At 43.9% G+C, this 15293-nt stretch overlaps 1 protein-coding gene across 2 annotated transcripts in view; it reads right to left on the bottom strand.

The window, feature by feature from the left end:
- Nucleotides 1-15293, bottom strand: part of LOC111863597 (protein GVQW3) — a 41058-nt gene that overhangs the window by 10182 nt on the left and 15583 nt on the right. Inside the window, exon 2 of one of the 2 annotated variants that reach the window (XM_023850061.2) lies at nucleotides 12808-12972. In XM_023850061.2, the coding sequence (XP_023705829.1) occupies nucleotides 12808-12972 (165 nt within the window). Of the gene's footprint in view, nucleotides 1-12768; nucleotides 12973-15293 lie in introns of both variants that reach the window. The other variant, XM_023850060.2, reaches the window with a different exon arrangement.

The following is a 15293-nucleotide window of genomic DNA, read 5'->3' on the forward strand; positions in this document are numbered from 1 at the left end:
CAGTTGTTGGTTAGACCATGACCATGTCAAAAATAGATTTTCATCCGCAATGAATGAATATTAAAACCTGTTAAGGGTGAAAAATGGCAAAGAACATACTCATAAAGTGAGTAGTACCCATTTCCGCTGCAACCCATCATCTCTCATGAACCTGACACCGTGTCACATCTTCCTCGTGTCACGTCAACGTTTTCCGTCGCGCCTTATCTTTGTGATCCCCGAAACTTGTTGGAAGGCAACCCAACTTTTCAAACTTCGCCCTCCTGACTACATCCCACCATTTCAGTGTCGCTGGATTTACTGCTCTGTTGAAATCCCATGCATCTGAATCTTCAATCAATTACAACTTTCTTACAAACTTGTGTTTTCTTGTTTCTTACTAGCGGCATTTGTTATATTGGTTTTGTTTCTGAAGTTCCTTACACGAATCATGTTTCAATTCTACATGTTTCTGTAACACTCGGGATTGTTAGGTTTTTTGGACTTCATCCACTGCCCGGTATCCTAGAGATCACAGTGTTTCGGAAGCTGTATCTGTTTCCATCTTCAGGTGAGGGGGTGGGAGACACCTACTCTGGCGTGTCCCTTACAAAGAGCTAACTTCAAGTCCTGTGAATGAGGTTGGCTCTATCTAACAGACCAAGCACAACAGGTGTCTCCTAACGCCTCACCTGAGGACGGAAATAGATCCAGTTTCCGAAACGTCGTGTTGTTGATACCAGACGATAGACAAAGTGCAAAACCCAACAATCCCGAATGAATAATCCCTGTTATTCGTATCCGGTACAAATTTCTGGGGCAGACATGGTTTGAATTTCGAAGAGATTAAGCCATAAATGTGTCATGCAAACGCTACTTAAACACAAAACAGTGACAGGTCATGAACTCCATTAACTGTTCCATTTTGAATTAGTGGCATTAATAACGACGATTATGAAGAGGGAATGTGACGCCATGAAGCCTGGTACAAGCATACCGCTCTGTGTGCTGATTACGTCTTGCTGGTTTCTTGCTTGACTTATTGCTCGACCATTGAGATGGAAGCGATATAATCTTCCGAAACGTCGGTTGACTTTCAACGGACTACAAGGCATTATATGCCAGAAAACAGAATGTAGGATAAATATTTTTTGTACATATACTTAGGCGTGTTCTACACAACTTGGAGCCAAGATAGCTCAGTCGGTATAGTGACGGGCTATGTGCTGGACGACCGGGGTTCGATTCCCGGCAGGCGTAAGAGATTTCTCTCTTCTCCTCAGCGCCCAGACAGGCCCTGGGGCCCATCCAGCCTCCTATCCAGTGCGTACCTAGGGCGACTTCCACGGGGCTAAACGGGCCGAGGTGAAAAGCTGACTACTTACCACCTAGTGCCGAGGTCAAGAATACGTGGATCTATATCTCCACTCCCCCATATATCTTCATGCATAGTGCTCAATTAATTAAGCACAGTGACAACTTTATTTTCTTGTTGTCTAGAGGCGCATCGCGGAACTTGTTCCATAGATGAAGCATGCCGTCTTCTTGGATGTGGCACCCTGTATATATTATGTGAACCGATGTTTCGGAGGAACGTATCGCCTCCATCTTCAGGGCATAATCCGTGAGCGAGGAACCAGCGTGAACAGGTGTCTACAGCTCTATGCATTGACGTCAGCACCATATGGAGCTTCACGCCTCGGCCGCTTTGTCGCCTTGTAGGGGTATCCCTCGCTGGAATCGAAACTTAGAGTTCTCGGTCATGTACCCCATAACCTGCCAGTAGTTTTTCACAAAATGGGATACGGTTATCTTATAAGTGGTAAGAAGAAATTGAACACCCTGTAGTACGATATAAATTGGCCCATATTTCATAAATAGCATCCCCCTCCCTTTCTGCCGCGACAGATTTCGCAGGTTCGTGTGACAATAGGCGCTGAATATCTTTGATGTACATTGAAACGTCCTGCGACCTGTTTCATTTCTCGCAGTTACAGCTTTACAGGGAACTAAGAAAAAAGCAAAACAGTTCTACGTATTGAATACGGTTTTTTGTAATGTCGAGGGTAAAAGAAAAAAAAAATTAACAGAAATTAAAGTGTCGGGTGCAAAAGCGCGTCCGCTACGAGAAGTTAACAAAAATTGTGGAGTCCGTCTGTCCTCATACAATAACTTGAGTCTTACATCTTTATACTGTATACCGTGCGTCAATTTCTTGTACTAGCAGGCGGACGTTTTAAGCCGTCTTATAAGGCTCGTATCACGCAGTTGGCAAGGAGTCACAAAATAACCGTTTCCATATTTTGCACGACGATATGCCATTTTTACACGAATCCCTTCCTGCTAATGCGATACCTTTGAAACGTAATCTCGGCCCCTACGATAGTCTTGATGAATATCGTCACGCAGTTCTGCCAAATGAACGAATTTGACCGGAAGACTCAGGTTAATAACGATTTGCAGCTATTCACATAAATTATTCAACTGAAAAGCTACGGATAAGGAGACCGGTTGCGTATCTTATGGCGACTTAACAGCTCGACTTCATTATCTCGTGTTTAGGCATGTGACATGATGCGGGGCAGAATGTACTAATTAGAGCCGGGGTAGCGATGCGTTACGGGCTAGACAGTCGAGGGTTCAGAGTTCAATTCTCGGCGGGGGAAAAGATTTTTGTCTTCAGCACAACGTCCAGACCGGCTCTGATGCCCACCCAGCCTACTATCCAATGGGTACTGGGAACTGTTTCCAAGGGGGTAAAGCGCCCGGGACGTGAAGCTGGCCACTCATCTCCATCAAGTGTCATGGTCAAGAAATGTGGAGGTATACCTCCACTGCCCCTTACGTCTTCATAGCGTGGTGCTTAATTTATTATGCACAGGGGAAACGACTATCTATAGTCATTCCTCACCGATTCTGTCCCTCAAGCTGCGCCCGACTTGGTAAAGTTAGGGTAAAGTGTTTATTTCCGGAAAGAGAATGAGAACTTTCTTGCCACGAAGTCCAAATGGACTGAATTCTGTCGCTAAAATATTCAGTTTGAAATTCTGTCGAATAAAAGTGTCTTCCATTGTTGGACCACGCCGGTTTTTCAGTTTTTTTTTTAATTTAGCCCTCGTGTAGAGGAAGTGGCCCATCACTGCTTTAAAATATTTTTTTAAATATACAAATTACGTGTAGTTTAATAATATTCGTTGTTTCAATAAAAGTCATATAATGAAGATATTAATATAGAACCAACTCATACATGCTTTTAAGGTCCATTTCTGCATACCTAAATCCAATTGAAATAGATCTTACGTCGGATACGTAGACCGATTGTGGTTCAGTTCCTGCCTACACGACCAGGAAACCGTACAAATTATAAATACAAAAAATGAAAGGCCATGGCGCGAAAGACTGTTTTCCAAAGTAGACTAATGCAAGTTGCTTGTGTTTTAGGAGGAAATGGCTTCCCATCACGTGATCATTTGAAACAGTGGGCTTTGAAATTACAATACTATATTGTTCTTTGAACTGCCATGCAACTTTTTATCTGTTGTTTCGTCAGCAGGGCTGGAATAGGACGCAGATGCCGACAGATCCAGTGTAGTTAATTTTAGGGCGCTTTTTTATCAAATACTTTGAGGTACGACATTCATCTAAATAATATTCCAAGATTCAGTTTGTACCTCACAGGAAACACTGCGATTCCATTGCGAATACTAACCGATCACTGGGTTTAGGGATATAGTGTTTGTTTATTGTGAAAGTTATGCAAAACGTCTGTAATACACAAAACCTACTTAGATTGACCAATCACCACACATCCCCAAAAACAAACCGACGAACAACGAAAACAAAGTAGCACGCCGAGGAAGGCGGTAGAACTGTCAAGGCACACCATCAATTTTTAAAAGAGGGATTTTATCATTAAAAAAGCAAACAATAATAATGTGTTTGAAAGTTTAATAACTAAAATTCTAATCATTTTTAGAAATAATGCTGATCATGGATTTTGACAATTTTTTTATTCCTCTTTCTTTTCGACGTCCCCCCCCCCAAAAAAAAGCATTCCGCAGTACGCTTACGGACCCTTCGCGGGAGACCGGTTGAAAATCTCTGGCACAATGCATGACGAAACGCACATCAACTGAGCACAATTTCTAGTTTTGTTCAATTTATTCCCTTCCAACTGAATTGAACTTCAAAGTCAGAGTCAAAGTTACTTTATGACTGGCGATTTTGCCGCCAATCAGTTCGTCTTGGGGTCAAACCCCATGAGACTCGCGACCAGAGATCTTTCTTTTTCGACTGAGTCTTTGCGATAATAGTCCTTACGTACGTAACAGCCTCTCTGACAACAGGATGGGTTTGTCTCTTATGAATACGCTTGGTCCTTCGTCAAGTGTACGTATCGCACGTATAGCAGGTTACTGAAGATTATTCACTTTGCACTGCACACAAGTCCGCTGTCAGTACAGGCTTTACAGAACTGATCATGCTACCGCAGAGTAAACACAACCTCCAAGGGTTTCTCCATTGTTGCGTGCGTGTCTGTTGCGGCCATTACTTACAGAGTCATTACCTAATAACAGCTGTTTTATAGTTGCATATTTTGTGGTCGTTGCCTAGCAACGGGTTTAAATTCCACAATGTTATGTACGAAATTTATAGAAGAAGATTTGATTCAGAATTTCTTAAAGACGTGAGAAGAAGAATGATTAGAATGGTTTTGCCCTGTAAAAAGAACGCATAGAACAAGGATACTAAGGACACTAGGGTTACCATTTGAAGCAAGGGCACCTATTGGACCACCCAGAACAAGAGGGTTCAGCCCCGTACTAACATAAGGGAGACCCGGTAAGAAGTCTAAAAAAGATAAATATGGCGGTGAGAGAAAATTTTCGTCCACGACCAGTACAGAACGGAGACGTTGCTACAAGAAGTTTATACGTAATTCCGTGCAATCTTCAATTAACTCTCTTACACGTAGCATCATTGCTCCTGTGTGTTATTCTTCCGAGCAATACATACAACACAAACAGAAGGCTCCACTGCATGCTAAAGAGATGCTTCCTTGTCGGTCTGGAAGCTGCATTTCAATTCTGGTGAAGTAACACACAAATTGTTGGCTGTAGTTCTGTTCTGCCGGCGCTGAACTGAAAAGCTGCTGTTTCTGGGGGCGTTTCTGTGGCTTGTTCTTCTTCCCCTTCCGACGGAAATGTCAGGATCAAAGGGCCAGTTCGCTCAAAGGGAACACAAGTCACTATATCGTCCCGCTGTCTCTCCTATCTCCACTTTCTTTGAATGAAAGGCAGGCAGGGGCCCCTCACTGCAGACCTGCCATCTTGTTCACCTCCCATTCAGCACGATCTGACGTGATGGAGTGCAGAGGTTTCTGACCGACACCTGAGGTCACTCCTATCCTGAGCCAGTTCAATCTGTCCACATAACCATGATTTTTTTTACTAATATTTTGTAGGACCGCCTCTGTGGTCTAGTGGTCAGAGTTCCTGGCTACAGATCCAGAGGTCCGGGCTCGATTCCCGGCGCTTCCAGATTTTCTTAGAAGTAGTGGGTCTGGAACGGGGTCCACTCAGCCTCGTGATGATAATTGAGGAGCTATTTCAAGAAACAGCGGCTCCGGTCTAGAGAATCGAAATTAATGGCCGTGGGGATTCGTTGCACTGACACGCGACACCCTCTATCCGCTAAAATTGGCACTAAATTCGCCGACAAGCGGCGGTCGCTCGGTCGGTATAGTTCGCTTGCGGACTAAAATCACGGAGTTTTTTTTATATTTTGTAGTGTGTAGCATTGTTACTATGCGACTACCGCGAGATAGGCGATATAGCACAGACGTTTCTAGGCAACGGCTCGGTGAACACGTTCCCGCAGCAACGAATCGACGCGCAACAATAGAGATACTGCTGGAAAGGGGGTGTTTCTACGTGGTCCGTGGGGAGGAGTTATCTTGAAGACAATTGGAGCGACCGATTCAGTTCAGGGAGTTCTGTATGGGAGTCTAAGAAGCGAGGACTTCAGCCCGGCGTCAGAGGAATAGCCATTGTTGGAGCCGTTACCAGGAAACGTCTAGTAAAAGACTGAGAACACTAGACTCTGTGCTCTAGTGAACTGTAAAGTGTTGGAATAGCAATAATGTTATCAGCTTATTTTGCTGCCCTGAAAATGGGGGTGACAATTTCCCCCCACAAAGTGTCCCAGAACATAATACAGGGATGAGAGGGGGCACACAGCAGGGAAGTTGGTTGAGGCATAATGCTACAAGCCGGAAGGTTGTGGGTTCGATTCCCGATGCCATTGACTTTTTTTATTAGCCTAATTCTTCCAGCCGCACTGTGGCCTCTAACAGAAATGAGTACCAGGAATCTTCGGGGGTTAGTAAAGGGCTGCCCTCGCGTACAACCTTACCGCCATCTGTGAGCCGATTGTATAGAAAATGTGGGAGCCTCGACGTCTCACAACCCTATGGGCCTCCATGGCCTGTCACGGAGATAGCTTTATCATTGTCTACAGGGAGAGAATTTGTTGGTTCCATGCTTAATTATAAGAGCGCATAATGTAATGCAGACCGAGCGAGTTTGCTTAGCGGTGAGAATCTAGACCCGTATTCGAGAGGTGTTGGGTTCGAATCACGGAGCCGGGACACCGGTTTCCTTGCTCGAGTTTTTCGTGATTTTAAAAATCTCTCCATGCAAATGTAGGGACAGTTCCTTGATTAGGTCACGACCACTTTCCTGCAAATCCTTTCCATTATTTATGAGCCCCCGCTACTGACGGGCGTGAGATCTCTTTCTCCCAAAATTATAAGGCAGCAAATATTCCAGGGGGCCCGGGGCTGAAGTAATCTATAAATAATAAAAATAAAGAGGGCACGGTAAACGTAAGAAGGTCCGCTTGCCTAATTCATTAAGGAGTGCGCTCTTAAGACAAGTGGGATAATGGAGGTATAGCTCCACCATTCTTCACCTTGTAGCATGATACAGGTGAGAGGTCAGCTTCACGCCCCTGCCGCTTTACCCCCACGAAAATATCCCGCCGGTACATACTGGTGGTTTGCATGCTTTGCAGAAGTAGAGGAATTCCTTGCCCCTCATGCCGATAATTTCCAGCCAGTAGCTTTGTCTCTATACCGACTGAGCTACCGAGAAAGTTTCCTGGTGGAGCTACTAACACAGACTTTTCCAATGGTATTAAGACGTAAAGTAACAGCATCAGATCACATCGATATATAAAGGGTGGTTGCCGGTATATTGGATAAACAGTGGTGGATGACCGAAGAAAGGCAGTCCTCCAGTTTGTGTGTGGGGATGTTGCTGGGTTACGGATTGGATTCACTTAGAATTACTGGATTTTCTGCACTTTCTCCATCCGGTACTGCAAACACTAGAGCAACACAGCGATATGGAAACAGGTTCTGTTTCTAGGATACCGAATGTTGGGAAAGGTCCAAAAACCCAGTGATTCTGAGCGTTATACACCATCAGAGGTCTTTAGAATTTACTTGCAAAAATTAGAGTTGACCATAGCAGCATCACGGGAAACTGTTCCAGCATTTGTTGAATATTTCATTTCACTGAACACAGTTTGATATCTCTGTCTTCTGTGAGATATGATTTCTGCAAATGTGGCCGTTTGACAAGACTGAATTCATACATAGATCCTGCATATACTCACGCAAAATACGACTGTGTGTGTCTGCTGACGTGACCTCTGCCCTTTTACGTCTTTACATGAGAGAGTGACGTCTGTTCAAGCCCGACAACCGGAACGAAATTCTGAAGAGCTTGACAAGCGCGTCTTTCAACACTAATAACTGAATCACTCATCTTTTAAAGGACTCTCCTTGATGTGTACTCCACGCCACCACTACCCCGCCACCCCTCCCAGAAAGGAAGTTTAAGTTGTTAATATTCCCCTCACCGCCAGCTACGGGAATTATAATTCACTGGACGGAAACAGATTCCATAATCAGAACTAGAAGACATTAGGAGACGTCACCAGAGTGTACTCGCTCCTCGACGTGCGAACTCAAGGCTTCCGAACATGCATACATAAAGGTGAAAGGTCGTGGAGGTCCATAGGGTTGTGAGACGTCGAGGCTCCCACATTTTCTCTAGACAATCAGCTCACAGATGGCGGTAAGGTTGTTAGCCTTACGCGACGGCCGCCCTTTACCCAAACGAAGATTCCTGGTACTCATTTCTGTTAGAGGCTAAGTTGACCCCAGGGCCGTACTGCAGCTGGAAGGATTATGTCAATTAGAAAATACAGTTTCTTAACCGCGTCTCGCCGGCTTTTAGCATAGTGCCTCCATGTATACATATGACCAGTATAGAACAAGCGCTCTTGTAAAAGTTCGGGTTCCATAAAATGTTCGGAAATTGCTGAGAAGCTTAGCAATTGGCAATTTCTCAAGAGGGTTCGGCTCCATGGAGTTAGTCTGTTAGCACGGAAGATACAAATTCGATCCCGGGCTGGAGCACTCGGATACGATACGTGTAAACAAGGAAATGGGTATCGATCGAATGCGTCCATAAGGACGTGAAGGACTCCGCCCTCCTCAAGTGTCCGGGAGCCAGTGTTCACGGAAATCCTATCGACGGTACGCGGCTGTACAAACGTGGACATTGTTGGCCTTTACGCCATCAGATCTGGACAGGAAGAGAGCTAACTTGTGGTAACTAAAAAGTAAGCTTGTCCCTGAAGCGATACGCCATAAAAATACATGGGGGAGTGGTCAACTTCACGTCCTGGCCGCTTTACACTCGGGAAAAATCTCTTGCCCGTTCGGTATAGCGACGGGCTGGACGGACGGGGTTCGATTCCCGACATACAAGATTTTTCTCTCCTCCCCAGCGTCCAGACCAGCCCTGGGGTCCACTCAGCCACCTATCCAGTGGGTACTTAGGACTTCTTCCCGGGTGTAAAGCGGTTGGGGCATGAAGCTGACCACTCACCTCCGTGTAGTGCCGAGGCCAAAAAGGCTGAAGCTATACCTCCACTCCCCCACACGTCTTCATGGCATTAAGCACAGGAAACTTTACTTTCTTAAGCTTGATACATGATAGTGTTATGAGCGTGTCTATAGGTTCACGTGTGAACGTTTGGTGTCACTTAAGAATTTCGGAGAGGCGTCTGTAACGATCCTTCATTGTATGATTTATTAATGATCTCGGAGACACGTGTCTTATTTCACAGCGGCAGGTCGTGGGATTTTCATTGAAATCTCTCTTGATGGTCACATGGTTGTGGGGTGGGGTCGTAGTGAGGCAGTGACACGGCAATTTGATGTCTTCTGTACCGTGGCTATGTAACAGCAGAACCCGCCACTGGACACGATCCTGAGCCAGTTCCATCCACCTCACATCCTCACAGCCAATTCCCTGAGCTCCATCTTACTAATTAACTGACTCTGGTAGCAGAACCCGAAGGTTCCACGCCGCTAGTACCAAAGCCCGCCACAGGACAATATCCTGAGCCAGTTCCATCCACCTCACATCCTCACAGCCAATTCCTTGAGCTCCATCTTACTAATTAACTAACTCTGGTAGCAGAACCCGAAGGTTCCACGCCGCTAATACCAAAGCCCGCCACAGGACAATATCCTGAGCCAGTTCCATCCACCTCCCATCCTCACAGCCAATTCCCTGAGCTCCATCTTACTAATTAACTGACTCTGGTAGCAGAACCCGAAGGTTCCACGCCGCTAATACCAAAGCCCGCCACAGGACAATATCCTGAGCCAGTTCCATCCACCTCCCATCCTCACAGCCAATTCCCTGAGCTCCATCTTAATGTTATTCTTCCGTCTCCTTTCAGGTCTTCGAAGTTGTGTTGCTTGTTAAGAAGACAATATAGACTGAAGTAAGTGAAGTTGAATGTCTCTGTAGAAAGAACGACATTTGTGAAATTATCACTTCCTTTTGAGCTATGTTGAACTCAACGAGACTCCGTAACGATTATTGGTGTCGCTGTGTATTCTTGTCATTGTGTCGGGAAAACTGCGGGCGATAATATCGATCGAGCCATATCATCGTCTCAGAAAAATAATGACGTCACAAATATTGCTTTGCCGAACGGAGCATTATGTCCTGGTGTCTAAGATAGCCACATAATTATAACCACCCTCTTCATGGTATTGCATTTACTGCCAATATCACGGAGACAAACGCATGGTACAGGGTGTTCCTTGAGAAGTTTACAGTCATTAAAGTAATTTTTTATTCGTACGTATTTTTTATTGCTAGTGGGGTGGGACTAAATCCCTTGTACTGCGGCCACTTCTGACCTATTGTACCAGCCCCAGATGATAGGTGAGGGTGATTGTGGAGCAGTTGGTGGAATGAAGATTGGCAGGGGAAACCGAAGTACTCGGAGACAACCCGCCCCAGCGCCACTTTGTCCACCACAAATCCCACTTGACCAGACCTGGTATCGAACTCGGGCCGCCGCGGTGGGAAGCCAGCGACTAACCGCTTGAGCTATGGCGCGGCCTATTTCTACGTAACTCGAAGTTTAATCGTAACGTCAGAAAATACCCGTGAACCCTAACAAAAGTTAGTGCAATCCACTATTTGACGCTTAAGACGGAAGCGATATGTTCCTCCGAAACGTCGGATTTTTTCCGAACTACACAGTATTACAGTCCAGAAGACCGTATTTTTCACAATCACCGCTGTGAGAACCTGGATTTGGACACGGGTCCAGCCTGTTCACACCTTCATATCTTACCTATTCAAATTAGTTTTAATATTATCCTGTCATCTATGTGTAGCTCTTCCAGTTGGTTTCTTCCCTTGAGATTTCCGAGCCAGAACTAGTTATTTGTGTATTATCCGTGTCTGATTCTTTCCCCAGTACAAATGACCGTCAATAGCGGTCCTTGAAATTATGCCACCAGGCGAACATCTCAGATATCGGTAATGTTGCGCTCTGCCGTCGTTGTGCACAAACATGGAAGACTCTGGATCAGATCTGGGAATAATCCCAGGTAAAAATGAAATGTAAAGCTGCCCCTGTAACAGCCCGTGGAGGCCCATAAGGTTGTGAGATTTCGAGGCCCCAACATTTTCTAGACAATCGGCTCACAGATGGCGGTGAGGTTGTTAGCCTTACGCGCCGGCCGCCCTTTACACCCAGAAAGATTCCTGGCACTCATTTCTGTTAGAGGCTGAGTCGACCGCAGGGCCATATTGCCGCTGGAAGGGTTAGGTAAATTGAAAATATTTAATGACCTTTTCTAGAATCGATCCCGCGACCCTCCTGATTGTGGAATACTGTCAGGGTTCTTTTTAAATATAATTGTAATAAAATAAATTGAATACATAATAAGGAACCATTATTTGTTAGTAGCGGAATTCCAGCTCCACAGCTTCTTATATGACGACGTACTTATTTTAAATGTTAAAGGACTTAATAATTAATTAATATTAATTTGTTATAAGATATAACCAGAAATACATTTCTAACGTCCTACGCTGTTAAATAAATCGCCTGTTGTCCTGTTTCATTGGCATTCTCCTTTCTGCTCTTCGTTACGGCTTAATGGAATGTAATTATCTTTTGAAGGAGACAGAAATACATTAGTGGTACACATGATTACCGCCTTGATATGATGAGTTAACACAAAGTCTGTGAAAAGAAAATGGTCTCGTTTTAGCATGTAACTCAGAAATACACAGTACGGACAAAATACCAGTTTCATTGGACATTAAAGCAAGTGGTACACATAGGTACCACTGTAGTATGTAGAGGTAACACAAAGGTGGGGAGGTGTCTGTTATGCACATACACTAATGTAAGGTGCGAAGATGTATCACAAATTGTGTGAATCTTTTGGGGGGGAGGGGGGCTGTATCTTTTCTGGAACTCACATATACAGTGCATGAACATAATATCTGTTTAATTGATGATAACTCTTTAAAGCGTAGTGGTTACTATATGTACCACCTGCTTTAACATTAAAATACATATGTATTTTACTCACCCAGTATATTTATATATTTCGTATGATAAAACAAACAGCGATTATCTGAGGACACCGCGTTAATCCGTTGGCCTTTACAACGTACACGAACTCATTTCCATGTGAGGTAGGAAATGAATGAATATTAGACACAGGATAGGGTGTTATGGATTGGATTGATCTGGCACAGGATAGGGACAAGTGGAGGGCTCTTGTGAACACGGTAATGAACCTTCGTGTTCTATGAAATTTTAGGAAGTTCTTGAGTAGCTGAGCGACTGGCGGCTTCTGAGAAGGGCTCGGCTCCATGAAGTTAGGTATGAACTGAGAATACAGGGTTATCTATCAGTCCGTGAAACATTTTGAAAATTTACAGTAAATAAACTACGCAACGGATACCAAATTTTATTACGCTGTAATAGAGATAAACTCGCCAAGTTTTCTTATGTAGTTCACAGATGCTCAATGTGTCCACCTTTGCTGATACGGCAGACATCTATGCGATAATCCATTTCGTCTCACTCCCGTGTCAGCATGTCTCGGTTGACCAGAGCCCCAGCAGCGGTGATACGGTTGCGAAGATCCCTGAGAAAAACTTGGAGAGATTCGTTCTCTATCGGCGTAAGAATTACCACGATCCGATGCATAGTTTATTTGTTGTGAATATTTAAAATGTTTCACGGACTTATGAAAAACCATGTATAAATATTATTCAGAAGAAATTCTTACCTCACAGGTTTAAACAGGTGGTACACATACATACCACTGTAGTGTGAAGTGTTACTGCTAAGATGGGGGAGTTGCTGTGTGTTACGCACCTACACTAATGTATGGTGTGAAGTGGGACTCTCTCTTACCGAGTCCCAGGGTCCACTTGACGTCCCCAGACGCCGGAACGTCGCCGGAAGTGGCCGCCACAGCCACCGGAAGGCCCGGATCACGACGATCGCGACCGTAGAACACCAGGTCGCCTTCATCAGGAACATAAAAGTCGCTGTCCTCCACGTCCCCCACCGCTGCAGCTGCGACAGAACAGTGACGTCACACGGTTTTGCAATCTTATCCCATCCGAAAATACATGGAGATTCTAAATTATTGTCGGTATTTCCGCGGCCTATAATTTTCAAACCTTACGTGCCACGAATGGCGCGCATGTTAAAGTTATTTAGCTTTCTAAAAACATTGATTCTAAGAGTAATGAAACTTTTTGAATTGTGTTTTCATATTCCACAAACAGTTTTAACCGCTTATTTCCGGTTTGAATATTATATGCTATGGAAATCCCGTCAGTAATTTAGAATCACCCTATAAAATTAAATAAGCTAATGGGGCAGGGATTTTCTTGTCAAGAAAACTTAATTCAGACGATAAAGAATTTACCCTGAATTGTATGGAAACTGAACATCCATTACTGAGTTCATAACAGCCAGTCACTGCACCCTATTCTGAACTAAGTGAACTACCAAATATATTATAAACAGTTCTGACGATGGTGTATAACGCTCAGAATCACTGGGTTTTTTGACTTTTTCCAACATCCGGTGTTCTAGAAACAGAACCCGTTGCTGTAACGCTGTGTTGCTCTAGTGTTTACAGTACCGGAAGAAGACAGTGCAGAAAAGCCAGTAATTCTAAGTGAATCCAATCCATAACCCAGCAACACCCCCACACACAAACTGGAGGACTGCCCTTCTTCCGTCATCCGCGACTGCTATCCAATATACCCGCAACCACCCTTTATATATCGATGTGATGTGATGTTGTTACTTTAAGTTTTAATAATAGTGGAAAATATGTGGAAAATTTTGCAGGGCTGGTGTGCAAACTGTAGCTCACGGCCCGCATGTGGGCTTCCGGACAATTCCGAAGTGAACTATTCTGTATGCGGTAAATTCACGGATGTAAAAACAAAAAGGAGCGACAAGACGTTGAGGAACTTGTAAAGAACGGGTACCAAGTTTACTACTGGCCTTCTTCTGTTTGGTAAAATTGTTATTACTTTTAAACTGGTGAATCTACAATGATCAAAATAAATTCGACTGTATTATATTTATGTAGAATTTACGTATAGATTTTTGGTATATATTATTTAAAAGAGTTTGGGGTTCGAAATAAGTACCGCTCATTAAGCACAGGAAACTTCTGGGCGTAAAGGACAGCCGGCATATAAGGTTGACAACCTCACCGCCATCTATGAGCCGATTGTCCAGTAAATGTGGGGGTCTCGACGTCTCACAACCCTATGGGCCACCACAGCCTGTTACAGGGATAGCTTTACCTTTATAAGCTTAATAGTACTTTCATTTGAATATTATCTGTAAATGTCAACCAGTAAGCTTGGTGGAACAGAACTAATAAGATATGTTTTAGAGTAAATAATCTTTGAGATCAAAAGCATTAGCGATGGCTGAAATATATTGAAAACAGTTTTAGTTTGAGCTGGCAAGGAGTGACAAGTTTTTTTCTCATTTTGTCACGAATACTTTGCGAAATGCCACCTAGTGTCACCATAGTAACGGTATGAAAGTTGTGTTTACCAGTTGGCTACACACACGAACAGGTGGTAATTAATTCACAGGAATGAACCGCTGTCGTATGCTAACGATCCGGCTAATTAATGGATAACCCGCGGTAACTTCTGCGGCTTTTTGCCGTAACATCCGCTCGTAGGCAATGCGTTATCAATAGCTCATTTACATATAAATAAAGGTATGTCACAACCAGAGGGAAGCCATTACTATTTGTATGACATCATTCATAAATATCACGCAATGTGTTCTCGTGTCGACATCTGCATTCATCAGTTGTTACAAGTACAAGAAACAATTGAGGATTATGTTCCGCAACAATTGATTTTAAACATTAAAATATGCTGCAAGAAACAACTGAGGTTTGTGCACAATTAGCTTCGAATTCTAATGTGTGTCGCTGAATTTTTGCGACTATGAAATGCAGTTGAAATCTGTTTATCTTAAGAGTCGATACTGTTATAATTCGACCTCTCGATTTCCGATACTACACGAAGAAATTCAGTTTGTATTTCTTAAGAACTGTTGATCCCAGTGGCCGGCCGCGCGGTCTAAAGCATGAAATGTCTTCGCCCGCTCAAATACTAGGATCGTGGGTTCGAATCCCAATCGAGGAATGGATTAGGAATACGAGTAATATCCTCCCATCCACGTACATAACCGTTTTAACTAAAATTTCAGATATAGCTATCGTCTCGTCCATGCATTAAGTCCAGCCCACCTCATCCTTCTTATGTAAGTTCGTCTAGAGGAAGAGGTAGACTTGTATTTGGGAGGTATTCGGTTTGAATCTGAGCCTAGACATGTGCCATCAT

Source organism: Cryptotermes secundus, unplaced genomic scaffold (assembly GCF_002891405.2).
Source record: "Cryptotermes secundus unplaced genomic scaffold, Csec_1.0 scaffold57, whole genome shotgun sequence".
Lineage (NCBI taxonomy): Eukaryota > Metazoa > Arthropoda > Insecta > Blattodea > Kalotermitidae > Cryptotermes > Cryptotermes secundus.